The 20,321-nt window shown below is 42.5% G+C and overlaps 2 protein-coding genes across 4 annotated transcripts; both read right to left on the bottom strand.

Annotated features, from left to right (window-relative positions):
- Positions 1–20: 20 nt before the first annotated feature.
- On the bottom strand, positions 21–776 carry RB195_023045 (uncharacterized protein; the record flags this gene model as incomplete). Its single annotated transcript, XM_064210345.1, has 1 exon — positions 21–776. The coding sequence occupies one exon, from the start codon at positions 774–776 to the stop codon at positions 21–23; it is 756 nt and encodes a 251-aa protein (XP_064066228.1).
- On the bottom strand, positions 21–19,761 carry RB195_023046 (uncharacterized protein; the record flags this gene model as incomplete). 3 transcript variants are annotated; one of them, XM_064210348.1, is made up of 14 exons in its annotated part: positions 21–505; positions 624–860; positions 943–2,012; positions 2,694–2,765; positions 5,295–5,374; positions 17,630–17,719; positions 17,788–17,892; positions 17,985–18,069; positions 18,130–18,284; positions 18,358–18,438; positions 18,895–18,930; positions 19,238–19,361; positions 19,448–19,567; positions 19,631–19,761. In XM_064210348.1, 14 exons carry the CDS (start codon positions 19,759–19,761, stop codon positions 21–23), a joined length of 2,871 nt encoding a protein of 956 aa, XP_064066226.1. The 3 variants fall into 3 exon arrangements, with proteins under 3 accessions (XP_064066226.1, XP_064066227.1, XP_064066229.1); XM_064210347.1 differs by having other exon boundaries at positions 17,576–17,719; XM_064210346.1 differs by lacking the exons at positions 21–505; positions 624–860; positions 18,895–18,930 and having other exon boundaries at positions 863–2,012; positions 17,576–17,719.
- Positions 19,762–20,321: the final 560 nt, after the last annotated feature.

Below are 20,321 nucleotides of genomic sequence, written 5' to 3' on the forward strand. Positions count from 1 at the left end.
TAGCTGCCAACCATCAACCTTCACTCCCATGTCGTCCCATTCCAACTTTCACATTGCGTCCTCGAGGGTAGCTGTGAATATTTTGGGTGAAATTGTGTCATCCTGTCGGATCCCCTCTTCACGTCAATGATGATGTTCTTGTAGAATGGCGAAGTTCTGGTCGTGAAGCTACTGTACAACTCTCGAAGCACCTTTATGTACTGAGTAGGGACGCCTTGGTTGTCCAAGGCTTCCACGACCGCTTCCGTCTCAACTGAGTCGAAGTCCTTCTTCAAGTCAATGAAGGTGAGACAGAGCGGTATCTTGTACTCTCGTGATAACTCGATGAGTTTCGAAACAGTGTGAATGTGGTCAATCGTGCTGAATCCTTTTCGAAACCCTGCTTGCTCGCATGGCTGTCCTTCATCCAAGACTTTTTCAATCCTATTAAGGATCACTCTTGTAAAGAGCTTGTAGATGACGGACAGTAGGCAGATTGGGCGATAGTTGCCGATGTCATGTGGATCTGCCTTTTTATACAACAACACGGCGCCCGTTAGGAACCCATCCACGGAACGAAAACCCAGGGGTGAAGCGCGGAAGGCCTCAGGTCGGTTTATCGTGGACCGGGGCCGACGATTCACCGACAGATAGCATGTCGTATTTCGACGGAGAACCCAACGTCCATCTTCCCTCAGAGGAGGAGGCAAGACAGGCTGTCGAAAACAGAAAAGCGAGAGATTTCCCACCTCCCTTCTCGAGCAATGGCGTTCCCTTGGGTTCCGGAGAGCAGTCATCCTCGTCTGCGACGGCGAACTCGACGGGCATAGCGGATGCTTTCCCCGCCTCTGCAGCTTCAGCCAGCACCTCTCCTCTTCTCTCTTTAAAGTCTTCCTTTATCGCCTCTCTGCAAAGTCTGCGAGCTCGGACGTGAGTTCTGGTTCCCTGCGGTTCGGCGCCCACGCTGGCGTATCAGCTCAAGAGTTTCAAGAGACAGGCGCCTCTTGGTGGTTTTAAAACTCTCAGCCTTCTTCGCGCAGTCGTGAAGGTGTTCAACAAGCCGGTCATATTCCTCGTCGATGTTGTCCATTGCGGAATCTTCCCAAAAGCCGGCTAGCGTAGCGAAGAGATCCCAGTTGATGGCAGTCCTGGGATTTCTCTCTCTGAACTTGGCGGCTTTCTCTGCTCTCCTTGTGAAGGAAAATTTTCCTCGGAGGAGGCGATGGTCCGATCCCGTATAGAACTTTGGCACAACAGCGACATCCGTCAGGGAGAACCTTTTATTGACGACGATGTGGTCTATTTCATTACCGCACCCTCCACCGGGTGACTCCCACGTCCAGCGTAGAGAGGAAGGCTTCTGGAATTGCGAGTTCCCATGGATGGGCTTAGTCGTCATGATGAACTCGGAGAGCCTCTCCCCCTGGTCATTCCATTGTAGGCCGTGGGTCCCGATGTGAAGTTCCTCCGGCGTTCTTCTTGCGCCAACTTTGGCGTTGAAATAGCCAATTATGACCTTGTAGAAGGCATGGTCTTCTCGGTAGAACTTCTCCAGGTCCATATAGAAAGCTTCGACTTCTTCTTCGTAGCTTGATGTTGGAGCGTAAGCGACGAAGATAGTCAAAGCTGGTGTGGGACCACATCTTCTCATCCGCAGACGTCCGATTCGGGTCGTAAGTTGTTCGAAAGAGTCGATGTTCTTTGCCGTTCTCGTGTTGACGAGGACGTCAACTCCACCAACAACTCTACTGTCGCATGTTCCTAAGAACAGTTCTTCTCCAGTTTCATATACGGCGTTGAGAGGGTGACGTCGTCTCGTCTCGGTCAGTCCGATGACGTCGTACTTGATCTTCTTGGCTTGCATCATCAGATCTTCGATAGCCACTTCCGATACAAGCGTACGTGCGTTATAAGTACAGATCGCCATCCTAGTCCTTTTCCGTTTCGGTAGCCTACATGACTCCTGCAACCCCGTCCCACCTGGCGCTACCGTACCAGGCTTTCCTCCGGAATCAGGAGACTCTTTTCTATCACTGTGTTTTGCGTAAAATTTTAAAACCTATGGGCAGGTTGCAAGCCTCTAGTCCCATGAGTTTCTGGGAGAACTTCCGTTCTCCTGGAGTGGACATGTGGAGCTTATTTGTTGGAGGCGACTCCAAACTGCCTACCTTGCACCTCCCAGTCACTTTATTGCAGGCTTTTGGCCGGACCGACGTGCGGGATACAAAGATGTCATGAGTCAGTCCTGGCTCAGCAGAAACAGGGAGAACATCCCCTGAATCCACCTGCGTCTCTAGGCAAGCACAAGGTCGCTTTTGGTCCGCGATTAGCCCCTATCCGCCACCCGGGGACACGCCACGTAGCCTCGCGACTAACTGGCTGTGATCCCTCTAGTGAGGGAGATCCGTGATTACAAAATATTGAGAACCTTGAAATTGTGCAGTTACGTCAGTGCAATACTACTTCCCCTCAAACTGAATAACCGTATCTAAAATTTGCTTTTTGATGCAGGAGAGAGCCTTTGCATCACTGCATCGATTTTCTCCTCTACTATTTCCCACACCCATTTCGATTTGGTCGCGTAGTTATGAACTGGTGTGACGGTGTGACGTTCTTACATTTCCTATCAAGATATTACATAGTTTTCTAGTGGAAATCCTTTTCCTCTGTTATCTCATTTAAAATTACTTCAAAGATAATACATTTTGAATCACCTTGCTTCCTGCATTTTCTGAGCAGTTGCGTCTTTCCTTCTTTCGACACTTGACGCTTGTTGCCGAAAAATGCTGAACATTATTGATGATAGACACTTCACAATAAACATAATAAAGGATAAAGGGTAAAGTTCTGGAGTCAATCCGCTGGGATGCGCCCCCACGTTCACTTCAATTCAGAATTCGTTTGAGATTACGGACGTGTAACTGAAATATACAGTGACTTGCGGGGGGTAGCCGATGTGTCAAGTCAGTGATGTTTTTATCCTCCCAGACATGTCTGGTACCAATCCCCGGAGGATTGAAAGGCTTGGTGAGCACTAGGACGGATTCGAACCTCCGATCGATTGTGCAGGAAGCGGAATCTCTAACCGCTACACTACACCCGGCCCTTAAATATAATAATGGAATATAATGCACATGCACACAATAATGTGCGAACATAACGCAAATCGATAAAAAAAAAACGTATGCTGGTCGCACCTGAAATCTATGATGAACCGCAGTCAGAACTTTCTCATAATTTGCGTACTCGTGACCTGAATATTTTTTAGAGGGGCGTAATAGCATGGGTGACTTCTTCAGGGTCTGAGTCAAAATGTTGATTTGAATAAAGCTTTTCAATCGCAGTTTTTTTTCTGAATTTAGTGAGAGCAAACTAAACATGCATAATGCAAGATTTTTCGCTTTACTGATTAGTACGCAAAAGAAGGCGAATTCTTCCGAGTCTGAACGAAACTCATCCCAGGGCGCAGTCAGCAGTGATTGAAAGATATAGGTCAGACTGGATTATTCTTATAGACACACCTCTATTGTCTCGCATTTACGACCTGTTCGACAGAAAACCCATCTACTACTACAAAACTGGTCGTTTTGATCTGTCATACATTTGGAAAAAATGGAAGCTCATTAGAATAGTTTGCGGCAACAGAAGAGCAAGGGAGAGTTCCAGATAATCTTTTTCGGAAACAACTGAACCTTTACCGTGCCCAAACTCTACTAGCTGAACTCGCTTACAATTGTTCCTGCAGTTGTCTTAGTATGTATGACCAGCCTGAAAGTCCGGCTAAAGCCGGACTTCAGGTTTATTTCGGTGTTCGTTTCGCTCGCCTTCACCAATCAATAAGAAATGACAGAAATCACAGTAGCGACATTCTTTGGGAAATTATAATTGCTTTTTCTACCAACGCTTTCTTCAATTTTTTTCTGCCCGAAAATTCTAGCATAGATGAAGGATTTTATGGTTTTTCCCTAATCGCTCAGTTCTATATTTGGAGAGCAATCCAGCTTAGTTTTACATCAATGTTTCTCTCAAACCTCCACAACTTAGAAACATTGGTCGAAATATGAGTCTCCTCCGTTCTCAACTATTAGCACAGAATGATGTGCTAACATGGAATGACGTGAATATCACTATCGTAGTGATAAAAATAACGTCGTACGTCAGATCGCGTAAACTATTGGCTGCTATGTATTGTATTTGATCAGCCGTTCGCACGCCTGTCTCCTTTTTTCGAAGAAAGGATGTTAGCAGCATGAGGAGACATGCTGGGAGATAGATATGCGGAGAAACCACAGAAACCCATTTTACCGCCTTGGGGCTCCAGCGCACCAATCCCGACGCAGTGGAACCCGTCTCTCTCCACTCCATAGCTTTCTGGCACCGGCGCACCATTTCAACCCCGTGGGATCCGTCCCACCCCAATTTACAGCTATCTGGCTCCGGGGCACGAATTCGACGCCGTTGTATCCGTCTCACCCAATTTTACCGTATTGAGGCTCCAGCACACGAAACCGACGCCATAGTATTCGTATCCGTAGAATAAGCCCATTACTATACAGCATGATAGCTTGCAAATTTGGAAGCATAAATTCACATAAAAGTTTATTTACTCTCATTAACATATGACAGAAACCTTGGGTTATCAGAGCCATCACACATGATCATATATCTCTGGACAATGGTGGAAAGGTAGAGTGCTGGCCTATCATGTGCATGACGATGGTTGGGTACCCCACGGGGGTGAAGTTTTGCATCATTATGGAGTATTTTCGTGACATACACACCCACACATACATACACACGGGTTAACTAACTTCGGGCTACTGGCCATGCGCTTCAAATATTCTAGCGGAAACATGTTTCCAGCTGAGAGCTCAGCTGAAAACGACTCAAGGACATCGTCAACATAACTTACGAAATTTGAGAACATCTTGGATGACAATGGCGAAGGATTGACGGGCCATCTAAGCGTCTGAGTATTAAAATTAAAAGTCGCACTTTTACTTGAACATGGTATTACATTGACATTGGAGCGCAACAGTTTGATAGCATATACCTCAGATTGATAGTGTTAAGTTCAGATTGCAACCTTGAACTGAAGATGGAAGTTGCAGATTTTTCGCTGGTAGCAGAAATAAGTTTATGGACAATAGAAAGGAGAGATAAAAACATGCGAAAACAATCTGAATACCTCCACATTTTATATGGCAAGGTTGACGTACGGTGACCCTGATACAGTAGTAATAATCTTTTGATTGATTTCACAATGAAGATTTAATCAAGATAAAGTCGAGGTTAGTCGCAAATAAACACATTACCTAGAATTCTCGTCGTTTCTTTCTTCACATTTGTCTTTTTCCTGTTCGGCTTGTAGGATTTCATTCGACCCCGCACTCACCTGAAAAGAGCACAAATTTCAAACTAGACAAGACAAGACAATGTATTAAACGTAATGTGTGCAAGAAAAATACTATTCAGTGAACTCTCCTTGTTTTATCGGAATCCGAGATGAGGACCTGACCCGTTTCACAGGTTATGGTTAGTCAGAAAGTAAACGTAAGGGTACAAATCCATTTATAAACGTGCTCGCATGAATCGTTGTTCTGTAGTTTAACAATACTCAAAAGTGAAAAGTAGGACACCAAAACATGCAACGAAGTTTGGAACGAAATCAGAACGTTGTTTGCATGAAAAGAACTTTATTTCGGTGTGGTCAACGTTTTTGATCAATGCTATTTTGCTGTATTCAAAACGAAGTCACGCTAACACAATATTTGTGCGTGGAGTGTATTACGCCAGAACCGATGTAGCAAAAAGACTCCTGGACGAACGCAACTCTTCCAAAAGAGAAAAAAAAAATCAAATAGCAGGATTTCGTGCTGAAGGATCATCATATTAGTAAGCAGTACTTGCAACAATCACAGATCTCCTTCACTAGAGTTAGTCGGAAGGGCACGTGGCGCGTCCCTAACGGCGACGGATAGGGGCTATAACTTGACTAGTGATACCCTTGCATCCTGGACATCGGTTGAGAAAAAAAAAAGCCAGCAATCTAATGACTGGGAAGTCCAAGGGAGGCAGTTTGAAGTCGCCTCTAGCAAAGAAGCTTCACTTTTCCTTTTTTGTGGACGCGACATCCTATCACAAAACCCGTAAACTAGAGGAGTCCAACCTGCCCTTGAATTTTAAAACTGAATGAAAGACGTAACAATATGAAAGAGTCCTCCGACTCTAGAGGAATGTCTGGTATGGCGGCACCAGGAAGGAGGGGGTCGGATGAGTCATGTAGTCTGCTGCCAATTTTGAGTTTTTTTTTCGCTCGGAAAAGAAAAGAGACTGCGAAGTTCATATAGCGAATTTCCAGAAGTCATCAACTGAGAGTTTGCTTTGGCACCCGGTATTTTGAAAGATACGACAATGAACAACATTGAGGAAGAATATAATTGGCTCGTTGGAAACGTTCACTACTACACCAGGAAGGCTGACAGTTTTAAAATCACCTGGAGGCGCCCCTCTCCAGAACCTCGTGAGCTAATATGTCAGTGTGGAACAATACGAACTGGAGACAGCCAAAAACTGGCGTCTGGCCTCACGAGGAGCTAATCATTGTTAAGGAGTAAAATTGTGTTTGAGTAGTAGGAAACAGGTGAAAGTGCCTTTAGGTGATGCCATTATCAGTCCTTTTTTGCGTTTTTCAAAAATCAAGGTTCCGCTGAGGATTGAAGTCTGGAACACCGATAGTCAATGTCAAAAGAGATTGTGTCGTCGAAAACACGAACATCTTCATGTTTTCAAGTTGTATGCGCACATATCAAAAAAGCGTATCATCGGCGCATCAGGTGGCGGCGTAATTGCTTGCTCTCGCATTTTTAAAATATATCTGCATTTATCTTAGCCTTAATTAACAATTCTTCTCCTTAATTATCCGTTTTATTACATCCCTTGTATCTGAGGTCCTTTTTTTTACAATCATCACTCTTTCATTAACATTCTAACCCTTCTCATTTAGCACCTTTATTTAATTCACTTACTCCAATCTTTTCAAACTTATATATATATATATATATATATATATATATATATATATATATATATATATATATTACCATCAATATTCCTAACTTTCGTCAACTTTGACTATTTATTTTGCTGTAAGTTTCTTCTCAATCTTTTAACCCTCTGATTTATCCTTTTTTACCTTTTCTTTCCTTTTTGCGTGCCGTTGTGATTGATTGATTGGTTGGTTATTACATCTGGTGTTGAGACGCGAACGGTAGAATCTTCTCAATCAACCGAACCGAACTACAGTGAAATACCTGCATCTGACCTCATTAGCTCTATTGCTGAGCGGAACAAAGACCCTGTTATAGGCAAAAGGCTGGCAGTACTTGCTGAAAAAGTTAAAACGGATTTTGTCGAACAATTGGCAGCGGACAAACGGTCGCATAGCATAGTGATAAGTGGTCTGCCTGAGTCTGGGGGTTCCTCGTCCTCCTCTGAGAGGCTGGACGACCTTGAGGACAAAGTCAGCGAGATTTTGCTCGCGCTTAATGTAAGCTGTCGCGCGATTGACCTGTATCGGATGGGAAAAACTAATCCTTCTGGTCCGCGCCTAGTAAAAGTCGTCCTCCCGTCTCAGTTCTACTGGCGTCGCGCCCTTGCTAATGCGCGTCTACTTCGAAGTGCTGGTTTTCCCAATGTTTATATACGCAGAAGTATGACACCCGATGAAAGGAGGCGTGAGTATGAACTGAGCGTGAGCGTAACAAAGGTAAAAGTAAGCGAGAGCGTATGGTCTACCGTGGCGAGCTGTGGCGCATCTTTGACATTAAGCGGGGAACGTCGGGAAACGAATAAAGCTGCACGGTGTCTCTTCAACATTAAAATCATATTTATTCAACGTACGTAGCCTAGTCAATAAAATTCATCATTTGCAAATGTTTCTTTGTTTACATAAACCTGATCTAATTTTTATAAATGAAACCTGGTTAAGCACTAAAATCTTAGATTCTGAGCTGGTTGGTAACCTACCCTACAATGTCTATCGTTCTGATTGGTCCATGAAAAGGGGAGGCGGGGTTTGTGTAATTGCTAAGGCCTTTATTAGTGCACAGATCGTTACTCCCAACTATGATCTGAAAGGTGACTTAGTCTCCGCTGATATTTTCTGCCCAGATAATATGTCTCAGCTTCGTTTCATACTTGTTTACCTACCACCAAATAGCTCTGCTGTTGATGATTAAAAAAACTTGTAGAAGTACTCAGCGACCTTGCAGTTGTAAATCATCATGCAATCATTCTTGGCGACTTTAATCTCCATGTAGATTGGGTCAACTCAATAGCTTTTAACTCGGCTTTATCGCTTTATTTGGATTTCTTCTCTAATGCTGGGTTAGTTCAAAATGTGAATCTGCCTACCCACTCCGATAGAATTCTTGACATTATCCTTACTCTTAGCATTTATACTCTTGATGTCAAGCTTCTTCCGCCGCTAGCCTCATCCGACCACGCTATCACCTGTAACTATGTCAGCACCAGGAATTCCTATGCCCAACTTTCTTCATGCTGACTACTCCTCTTTGAACAATTATTTTTCCGGCGTTGATTGGTTTACTCTTTTTGATCAATACTCCTCATGTTCTGACATCTATTTCAGATTCTGTAAGAAGGTTTACGAGGGTTTGGCCAAATTTGTTCCTTTTCGATTCCCTCGCTCTTTTTCCCTTGAAACTACCATGTCAACTGAAATCTTTGTACTCTCAGAGGCTACGTCTTTTTGAGGAGTTAGATGACCCCCTACGTAGTTCACTATACAAGAAAGTACGTTCTGACATTGACTTCCATATGAGGAGATACCTTGCTTATCGGGAACGACGCTTATCGCGCAGAGAATCCATGAAGCCTTTCTATTTACTTTTAAGGCATAGAATGAAGGCGAAGACAAGGCTTCCGAGTCTCGTGGATCAGACAGGAGCCACCTATGTTACAGATGCTGATAAAGCTAAAGCTCTAGCTATGCATTTTGCAAATGTCTTTACTTCAAACTGCAGCGATACCATTCCAGAAATTGTTGGCATAGCTCCTGTCCAACAGCAGTGCAGTAACATGTTTCTCCACCCTACTGATATTTACAAACACCTAAAATCTCTTAAGCCGTCGGTTAGTGAAACGTATGATGGAATCCCACTTATTGTATATAAGGAGTGTGCTGCTACTTTATCTCCTCCTCTAGCTCACATCTTTAACATCTCATTATCATTAGGTGAAGTCCCACAAGTTCGCAAAAACGCCATTGTCACAGCCATTCCAAAGTCTCCAGGTACAAATTTACCTAATAATTACCGTCCTATTAGCTTACTACCAACGCCGGTGAAAATAATGGAAAAAATAATCAGGACAAACTATTATCTTGGCTAAAAAAAGTTTCATCTAATTCCCAGTGAACAACATGGGTTTATTGCAGGTGCTTCGACATGTACTAACCTAATTGATAGTGTCTTTGACTGGTCTCTAACTCTGAACCAAGGCAAATCGATAGATGTAGTATACACTGACCTGTCAAAAGCTTTTGATAAAGTATGCCACTCGAAACTAATTGCTAAACTCTATTACTTTGGAATACGGGGCCATATTTTAGATTGGATGATCTCTTATCTTAACATGAGAAGTATGACAGTCAAAGTTGGCCATAGATACTCAGCCAAATTCCCTTGGACGAGTGGAGTTCCACAAGGTGGAGTCCTGTCCCCTCTCTTATTTCTTATTTACACAGTCGACCTACCAAGTGTGCTCAGAACTTCTCCGCTTGTGAAAGTCCAAATGTACGCTGATGACATTAAAATTTACTGCATCTATGAAGATGAGAATTACCATGAAGTACGTACTGCACTTCAAACGTCACTAGCTAGGATGTCTGACTGGGCTTCTAAATGGGATTTGCACATTAACTATGACAAGTGCCTGGTTATGCATTTAGGTAAAGGGGATGTGGCTGAGTATAGCATGAATGGAGTAACTTAACACATGTAAATCTGTAAGACTTAGGAATTTTTGTCGATGATAACCTCAACTTCTCTGAACACATTGATCATGTTGTACGAAAAGCATACTCTTCCCTTTTTCGGCTTTTTCGGATTGCCCACACCAGTAATCCAACTATTCTCACTCGCTTATACAAATCGCTCGTCTTACCTCATCTTGAATATGGCTCTCATATTTGGAGCCCCTCAAAGAAGAAGCACATAGCGAAGCTCGAAAAGGTGCAAGATACTTTTACCCGTATGTTGTTCAAAAGAATGTCAGCAAATCTAACGGTGACTAGCTACAACGATCGTCTTTAAAAAATTAGGTATGATCAGCTTGAAGAACAGACGTATATACTCTGACTTGATCTTTTGTTTTCGAGTCCTCAGAAACGAAACCAAGTTAACGCCCAGCAAATATTGGTACTTTAGACCTACTAGTGAAAGAACTGGCGGTTTCAACTTGCATTATGCGAAAATTCAGCATAAAAACTTTTCGCTTATGTTCAACAATTTCTTCTATAGAACTGCAAGATGGTTGGAGCTCTTACCTTGTGATGTTCTTAAAGCCGGACACAGTAGAATATTCAAGATGAGTTTGAAGAAAATTGACATACGCCGGTGTTTGAATACTCATATCTAACAGCATGCTTCTCTTATTATAGCAACTTTCAGATGTCTGGTGCCATTTGCTCAGTATACGGAACGCTCATAGATTCCCACCATTAGTAGTTCTTAGTTGTTTATTATATCCCTCTTTTTATTGCCCTCCTTCTCATAAACCTATTCTTTTTTCAGCTAACTGCATGGACAGTCCTCGCATCCTTCTGACCCATGAAGCCTAACTCGCTCACTGAAGCTCATTCACTAACAAGGATACTAACATCCTATGATTTGGTCTCTTTTTTTCTGGGTGTTCCATCATGTCGTCTCTTATTTATACTATCTCTAAATAACCTCATCTTATTGACTTCCGCATCTTCTAGCTGGCTTGGTCTTGTCTAGGTTGTGGTGATTAGTCGTTTGAGGATCACGAAAGTTAGTAAACCCTCTTCGTTCAAGGTCCCTTCAGATTCGCTCTATATTGCAACGTGCTCCTTCTGGTGCTAAGTTGTTCGTATCCCGATATGTTGATAAACAAACCGATGTTGAGCGTTCTGGATTGGGGGAGTAGATGTCATGAGAGGACTTTTCACTTTCTGGAGTAGGAAAACGACATGTTGAAGCGTTTCCGCCACGAAAAGGACTGCGTGAGGCCCCTCTGACAATGAGTTTGCCGACTTTTTCTTAACTATCCTGATATAGAGAAATGTGTCTTTTTTCTTTTTGTTGCACTATCTGTGTATGCGAATAAATAAATAAATAAATAAATAAATATGTCTATAGCGTTCATAGCGTTCATATATTATATATTTTTATTTCCATAATACTTATAGTGTTGTCCGATGATATTTAGTGGAGCACTCTTCCTTAACCACTATAAACGTCCGGCTAAAGCCATAATTCAAAGTTAAGCTTAGACGAAAGATTTCATGGTTGTCTTCCTGAACGCGTCAGTTTAGCATTCGGCAAACATTCCAACATGATTTTGCACCTATACTCCCTCGATAAAGTCACAATTTGAAAACATTATTCGAAATATTAGTTTTCTTCTTCCTTTTCCACAACAATTAGCAGAGAGTGATGTGTCAATATAAGGTGACGTGAGCGCCGGACATCTGATACTGATTAAATATAAGGTTTTACAACGGATCACGTAAACTGTTAGCTGCTATTCAAGCAACCATTTGCATGCGTATTTCCAATTTCTGAACAAAGTATGTTACCAACCCGAAGCAGACATGCGCGGAAATACCCATGCGTAGGAAATATTAACATATCTACATGAGTTATTCCGCACTACTGCATTGCACACCAATTCAAATCCAAGGGACTTGCCCCACCCCATTCTATAGCTTCACGACGTCAGCGCAACAACTCGACGCCATGAGAACTGTGTTACTTTCTATAATCGATTTCTGGTACCGGGGCACCAATTCGGCGTTGGACCCATATCAATGCTTTCTGGACGCACAAACAAACACACAGAGGCAAAGCGCGTTTTTATATGCCAGCACAGAGGCAAAACGCGTTATTATTTACCAGTCTCAGCGTCCGCCTGAAGCCGGACTTCAGACTTTCAGTGGTGTTCTCCTCACCCCCATCACTGATCAATGGAAATTAATAGTAGCAGCATTTTCTGCAAAAAAAAAAACGCCTTCTTTCATTTTTTTTTTGCAAAATTAGACAAAAGATTTCATAGTTCTCTTTTTATTAGCGTTATTTCTACACTTAAAAAGTATTCAAACTTCAGCTTCAAACTCTTCGCTGATACCAACATAATATAGACACAATTTGAAAACAATATCCAAAGTATGGATAATCCTCCTGTTTTCCCTCAACAGTTATCACAGAATGATGTTTTAACACGAAATGACGTGAGCGACATCATCGTACTGATAAAGGTAACGTTCCACGCTCAGAGTTTCAGATCATCCAAACTGTTCGCTACTATTTAAGTAGCGTTTGCATGGGTGCCGGCCAGCTATAAAATGGGATATAAAGGGTACAACGGCGTCGGAATGGTGGGTCATAGTGTAGCCGTAACTTTGTGTGCATGTCGCAAAAGATAAATGGGACGTTGCAACCGTTTCACAGCTGTGACCACTGCGCGCGTTTAATTTCACCTCCGAGACTCCTGCACGTATATATTTCCTTGCAGATCTGCTTCACCTTGGCACCAATTCGACGCTCTTGGACCCGTCGCACCCGATTTTATAGCTATCTGGCGTCGGCTGAAGTTCGGCTAATGTCGGACTTCAGGCTTTCTGTGCCGTTCGCTTCGGTCGCGTTCACTGATCAATGAAAATTAATAGTAGCGGCAATTGCTGTGAAATTAGATTGGTGCCTTTCTAATAATACTTTCGATTTTATAATATATATATATATAAAATTAGGGGCAATAATTCTTAGATTTTTCTTCTAAATGCTCCACATTTGAAGATAATTCAAACGTCAGCTTTAAATACTCCTTCGATACCAACATAATACAGACACAAATTGAAATTATTACTCGAACTATGAGTTTTCGTCCTATTTCCCCAACAGTTACCACAGAATGATGTTTTAACATAAAATAACGTGACCAACATCATCGTACTGATAAAGATAAGTTCCACGTCGCACCATGTAAATTGTTGGGCACTAGTTAAGCAGCGGGTTTCATTCATGTTTCCACTTTCTGAAGAAGGCATTTCACCAAGTTGAGGCAAAGGTGCGAGAAAATAGACACGCGAAGGAGTTATAGAAGTGAAAAGTGCGCGCTGTGGTCAAGGCTAGTAAACGGTTGCAACGTCTCAACGAATCCGATGCTATGGGACCCGTCGCACCCCTTTTTCGAATTTCGTGACACACAGACAAGCAAGCAAGCAAAAAAACAAACAAACAAACAAACACGCACACGCAATTCGTTTACTGAGAGTCTAATTTGTTTCTTCAATTCTATTTATTATATTTAATTTCTGATTGCTGTATAAGCGCTTATATTAGAAAAATGAGAGAGTGAGATGGAGCGGGATCGTTCTTAAGGATGGTTTTCTCATTTTCCATTTTCACATTAAAAAACGCATCGAAGACTGGCCCCTCATCAGCATCTGAGAACACGATATCTACTGTGTCAATGCTGAAAAGAAGATAGGGGTATCCTATCTTCTTTTATCAGCATTGCCGCAGTAGATATTGTATTCTCGGATTCTGATGAAGCGCCGGTCATTGATGCGGATTTTATGTGAGGATATCTTTGAGAAAAGATAACAACAAGCTGGTGGAGAAAGCCGGCCCAACGCCGTCTAGATGCGCTTTTGTACGATTGCGGGATCCCAGTGGATGTCAAATCTGTTCGTTAATGCCTATACACGCGCAAAAACTGCTGAAGGCAACAATAAGAAGGCGTTCTATGATGAATTCATTGCATTGAATTCTGACGTACACAGCCAGCAGCTGTCAGAATCGAAGCAAACGCGGAGATGGGTCTTAAACAACAATCCGATGTGTTAGGTAAATGGCATTATCCTGGGAAGCACAGGTCCGACAACTGTTAGCGTCTGGTCGATTTATGTGAATAGATCTCCAAGAGGAATCACAAACGCCATCAGTTCAGGATTAAGGACTAACCTTTCGAAGTCCTGACAAGGATCAACCTCTTTGAAGTCAGAAGAGCAGTACAAGCGAGAGATGGGATCTCTCAAATTCCACATCGATAACGTTCTGATAAGAAACATTCGTCAGTCGAATATCCTGAGTAGTTTGAGACGTCACATTCGACTCTACCCACCTCTAAGTTCCTCCTTGAACAGAAATTGATATGGCAGTTCTGAAAAAGGAAGAATGGAGAAAGAAACTCCACCAACGAGTATCTGTCATGTTCGAGTGCGGACCAGAAAAAAGATAACGATTCTCTCACAAAGCGTTTCCAAAACCCGGCGAAAGAAACGCTCCCGTTTTAGGGCCAAGAAGGAAGTTCGCAATTACATCTTCGAAAATAAGATTTACGTATACTCCTGTTTGTGCCAGTACGGAAGATACGTCTGAGAAGGAAATTGTGTTGTCAGTAAAAACGTGATCGCGAGAACGAATGGACGTCAACAGCGAGAATGTTTGAGAAGACGTAGGAGAACAAGAATCTGACAGAAGCTTATACTCTGCTAAGGCAAGATGAAGAAATGTTGTCCTCAACAACCGGAGCAGCTGTCCTGGAGAGCAACCCCACCAATTTGGAGGGCCTCAAGACCTTGCTGAACCGACAAGCGCCATCGGCTGCTGAAGTCGAGAACATTCATACACCGGTATATGCGGTTAGCGAGGAAGCACCGACCGAGTCGGAGGTTCCTCTCTGTGTAAGAAAGATGAAGAAATATGGGAAGCAATTAGCGCAAATGCTGAAATCTCTTCCTCCGTCTTAGATTCGTGAGATGACGATGGTCATTAGATCGACAAAACAATGCCTGACTCGTGGAGATACGGTGTCATAATTCCTCTCCAGATGGAGTCATCCATCACTGATACTAGAAGCTCATTGCTGCGTGTTATGTGTAAGGTTTTCTAGTGGATTACCACGGATTGACTTATGGAACTTTGCAAAGAAACAACGCGAAACAAGCAATCCAGCTTCTGTTCTGTTCGATTCACGACTGAGTAGGTGTTCCTCTTCATGAGAGTGACTGAAATGTGGCAGCAATATTGGAAACCAATTTGATAGTTTTTCTGGACATCGAGGATCTTTCAGCCTCTCCTCGTTGGAGGCGATAGAGTACCAGGAAAGTTCGTCCACCTACTTTGTGGCGCGAGCAAACGAACAATTGCTGCTCTTTAAACAACAATCGGATGTACATCGTCGTTTGAAATGGTAAATGGAGTAGAAGAGGGGGATTGGCGGGAACCTTCTCGTTCAACTTCGCCATCTGCCACATTATGCAAAGCCCTGTCGGGCAATGTCCTGCTGACATCGTCTTAGCACTACCAGGGTGCTCCATGACCGATCTCGAATGCGGCGGCGATGTTGTTACATTCGTGGAAAGAAGTGCGAAACTTCAACACGTTTTCAACCATGCGTCCAAAATAGCTGCAGCCTATTGACTATGTATGTGCTCTGACATGTGTAAGCAGATATGGATCTCATTGACAACTCGACGCGAGTCCGGATGGACGGGAAACGGTCGATCTTATGGATGAGTTCTGTTATCTGTGCCGTTTGCAGAAAAACGAACGCAGCTGCGAGGGATATTCAGCTGAGTTGCACTAAGACCAATTCGACATTATGTTCCTCAACGAAGTTCTTGTTATCGATCCCATCGTTAATGAGTTCGCTCTATCAGGATGTACGGATTAGAGACAAGGCAACACGGTGATGGAGAAACTTGACTGCAAGTCTATTTGACTACTTTTGACCTGGGGTATGGCACAATAAAGATCTTTATGGAAGTCGATGTGGTACACCGCCGGAAGAACAGTGGAATGTATCAACAAGCGAAGTTGGCCACAGAATGTCGTCTTCCCTTCTTTAGTCACATTCTGAGAGAACCAGCAGACCATCTTGTACGACGTATACTAAAGATTCTCTCGGATTCAAGTTGGAAGAGGTCACTCGGCCGAAAACGAAAGTACTAGACGTAGGTGGTAAAAGATGACCTGAGGACACTCGGTATTGATAGGCGGCCCGAGCGATACGTCAGGTTTCGCAGAGTATAGAATTGCAACGAGCATGGAATTGGACCAATTCTGTGCAAGCTTTTACTGAAGATCGAGAAAGTTACGCAGAGCTATACCCATGGAGGACACACCTCGGCAAAGACGCGGGCAATCACGTCAGGCGATAACACAAGCCTGCCGATTAAGTCAGGTGAGTCATACTGTGTGAGATACGCAGGCCTATGTAGAAGATCCAAATCACAGGATTTATGAAAACAGTCAAACGAAACTGCAATATTTTTGAGTAGGAAAAATAATGCACAAACGCGCCTGAAATCAAGGCACGAAATGCGAACTACAACATCTATTGAAATCAATGTACATGAGAGGCAATTCGCTAGGAAAAAAAAAACTTTTAAAGTCCACATGAAAGGTATACGCTGGTCTGAATATTCGCAGAATTCTGGTTAAGGATGTTATACTGAATGACAAACTATTATCTATAAAAAGGTATGTCACTACCGTAGTTTGTAGTTGACGAAGCAGACAGTTTTGTAGTTGAGAAGGACTAGATGTGGAAATGATCAAATGGGATCCCCCACAGCATCCCAGGCAGCTGCACAAAAAACTTGCATTGATCATTCGACGACTGACCTCCATTTGAGGGTAACTGGAAAGGCAAAGAAGCGCAGGAAGAAAATTATTCACAAAGTGAAAGAGAGCAGAATAACGATCTTCTGCCCGCATTATTTGGTAAAGGTTTATGTCTAACACGTTCACCATAACATCTAAGAGGTCTTTTTAAAAAACCGAAGAAATACGTCAAAAAACTACAGAATCTTCATTTTGATTTGGTCAAGAAGAGGGGCTAGCAACAACCGGACAGAATCTACACAACAGATGCGGTAGAAGATGAGGCTGAATAAGGAAGAATATGCTTGGGGAACCATTTAATGACGTTCACTTCCTCAATGGTCTCCGAAAAATTGTACGAAAAGGAAAAACTCCTCCGAAGAGGATATTTCGAGAACACTTCTCGAAATCACTGATATCTCGTTTATGTTCTACACGCTGCATATTTTTACAGCAAGTGACTACAAAATGACATTACGCATTATTTCACACAAATCGTAACTATTGTGAACTTAGTTAGTGATTTGCTGAAGAGTAACCTGTCGCATTTCATTTTTATTCGTTATACTAAAAGTTCGTTTTAGGAGCAACTTAACATACTAAAAAGAGCAGGGAAATAAGCAACTAGTTTTCTAAAATAAACATGTTCCAACCATAAACAAGGACATGAAAGAGAACCGATACAACCCTCTTCAATAATTTTTTTTTAAATAACCAGCCTCGGATCGTAGATTAACAATGTCAGATTGATCGACTGCCGGCATGTTTGCTACCTTGCTTAATTCACCAACAACATTCCGTTTCTGTTGAAGTTGTAGAGCAAGTTTAACATCCACAAGATACGTGTTCGTTGTTATCTCGCCCTTCGAAAAAAAGTCCATGAATATAGTAATATTTGTGACTCAACAAAGAAGAAAGATGCAATGGCTACCTCCAGCGGAATGATCAAATTCGATGGATCAAGGTTTTCTGATGAGACATGCAGTTCCATGAGATAGTCCTTGAGACGATGAATCTTCGTCTCTGCGCGAATCACCTATAGTGTACTTTTTCCATTAAAACAGAAGAAAAACAAAATGACACTAATGCAGATCAAAGATTGTAAAAACGAATTTATTACAACATTACCGCTTCGCGCTGTTCAAAACGTTGTATGTCCAGCGCACTGAGACGACTTTTCTGTAGCCGAAGCTCATTAACTGCAGTCATTTGTCTAAAATATTTTCCTCTGCAGAAATAACTACTAACAAGCGACAGTAAAGCAATACGTCACCTTTCGAGAGTTGAAAGATATCCCATCTCCTTGAGAGCTTTTTCAATCTTTTTAGACAACACATCTTTCTCCACCACCATAGATTTTAAATCGGATCTAATGTCTTCAATAAACATACTGTATTGCTGCACATCTAATACGCGCGTATGCGTCGCCTTGAAGTTGTGGTTACTATTAAGTAATCAAAACAATTATAGCGTGAATGTCTCTGACTAATCAAAAAAGAACCTTGAATCTCTCCATCAACACTGCGACGTCGTTCTGCATTTGTGACGTGTCTATATCATGCACGTCACTCGGGACCTCCACCTGAAATGATAATTCCTGGATACAAGTGCCGTGTTTATGGTGAAAGGAAGAACAGCTGCAGTTTCTAAATGTATGGGGTATCCGCGAAGTCATGGTGCACCTTGATCGGTCACAGAAAAGCAACGATACAAGATAGAAATGTGAAATATCCACCAAATAAAAGTAAAAATCTCCAAGTTTTCAGCCCATTCAGTGCAGTTCGATGTGACTTCCATTGGTAGCTCTACACACATCTAAACGACACCCAAGTTCTTTCCAGACACGTTAAGGACGGAATAACGTCTCTGATTCTCTGTTTAAATTATTAATGTCGTTGATACGTTTACTGTACACATGTTGCGTCACATGACCCCTCAAGTAAAAATGTAAGGGCGTCAGATCGTGATTGTGGTGGTCATGGGTTGACAGAAATCCTGTTTATACACCATTGAGGGAATGTTGTATCCAGATACTCACAAATAACGCTGGCGTAGTGTGAAGGCACACGTTGCACTTCGCTCACGAATTCGAACTCAGCAAACCACAAGACACACTGGACTCTCCCTGTACTGTCCACACCTCGACTGGCGTGGGCGAGGGGTGGTCCGCTGCTGCGCAGTTCGTGGCCTTGCGTCATCACCAGTGTGCCACAAGCTTGCGCATCATGGTATGAAAACTTGGGGGGGGGGGGGGGGGGCTTTCCCTTGTTTGGAAAAATTTCACATTTCTACCATGTTTTATTGCTTTCCTGTCACCGGGCGAAAGTACGCAATGGCTTTACGGACACACTGTGTACATGCGTAGAAGACACAAAAAAAACCTTTACTAAGTATTTTGCCAAGTACGCTCTTTGCTTCAGAGTATCAATGTTCGTGAAAAGATAGGACAGTATTGGATATATGGACCGTTTAGTACCTTCAACAAGGCCGCACCTCCATTCTTCACTGCAAGAATATAATTTCAATATCACCAAATTACTGTCCTCGCATATGGTTTTTGCAAAACTAATTTGATGTTGTTTATTACATACAGATCTCCAATATCAGTAGGAGCTTCGAATTTAAGAATTTTCAGTTTGTGCAGAAGACGAAGCGCAGTTTCCTCGGCTGTTTCTCTCATTACATCGACCTTCTTGGTTTGTGTTATCCAGCTGAAGAACATAATACTTAGAGGACAAAACTACTCCGAGATACGTTGCTCAAATCTTTCCCACCTGATCACATCACTAAGCTGCTGCAAAAGGTTAGTCGACGACCAGAGATCGAAGGCGATAAGAGAAGTATTACAGTTGAACGGAGGTGAGTTCAAATTCTGAATAATGAAGTGCAGTGATTCCAGAGACATATTTCCTTGACCAACAGAAGGGCAACAAAACCCTTTCAAGCTTCTAGGTTGCTAGGCAACGACGACTCCACGCATCCACTTCCAGGAATGCTATATTGACGGCGATCGACTGCAAATTATTACAGAGAAGAATAATGTTGAAAAGCATTTATTAGGCTGAATTAGGGTAAGTAGTAAATCGTGAGCATTTTTTGAAACTTAAATGCAGCATACGACGAATCTGTCTTGGAATCCGCTGCGAAAGCTAGAGATGAGGTTCTAGATTGCGGGATCCGATGCTGTTCCACGTCAGTTTTGTGGTATGCTGCCTTTAAAAATGCACTCAAAAGCAGAAAGTATTGGCAAAACATTGTATATCGCTTTGCAGAGGATTTCATTCTATACGACAGTGGTGTATTGAATTTTAATTTTGTTGATTTTTCTCTTTTCGAGTAATTAAACTGGTTTGTCAGTGAACAGAACGGAGTGGTATCGAAATCACTTTTACTCTGCAATTTATTGAGAGATTGAAGCTGAGATTGGTGTTGTGTATGGCGAAGGAATAATGTTTGAAACTACCG

Source organism: Necator americanus, chromosome X (assembly GCF_031761385.1).
Source record: "Necator americanus strain Aroian chromosome X, whole genome shotgun sequence".
Lineage (NCBI taxonomy): Eukaryota > Metazoa > Nematoda > Chromadorea > Rhabditida > Ancylostomatidae > Necator > Necator americanus.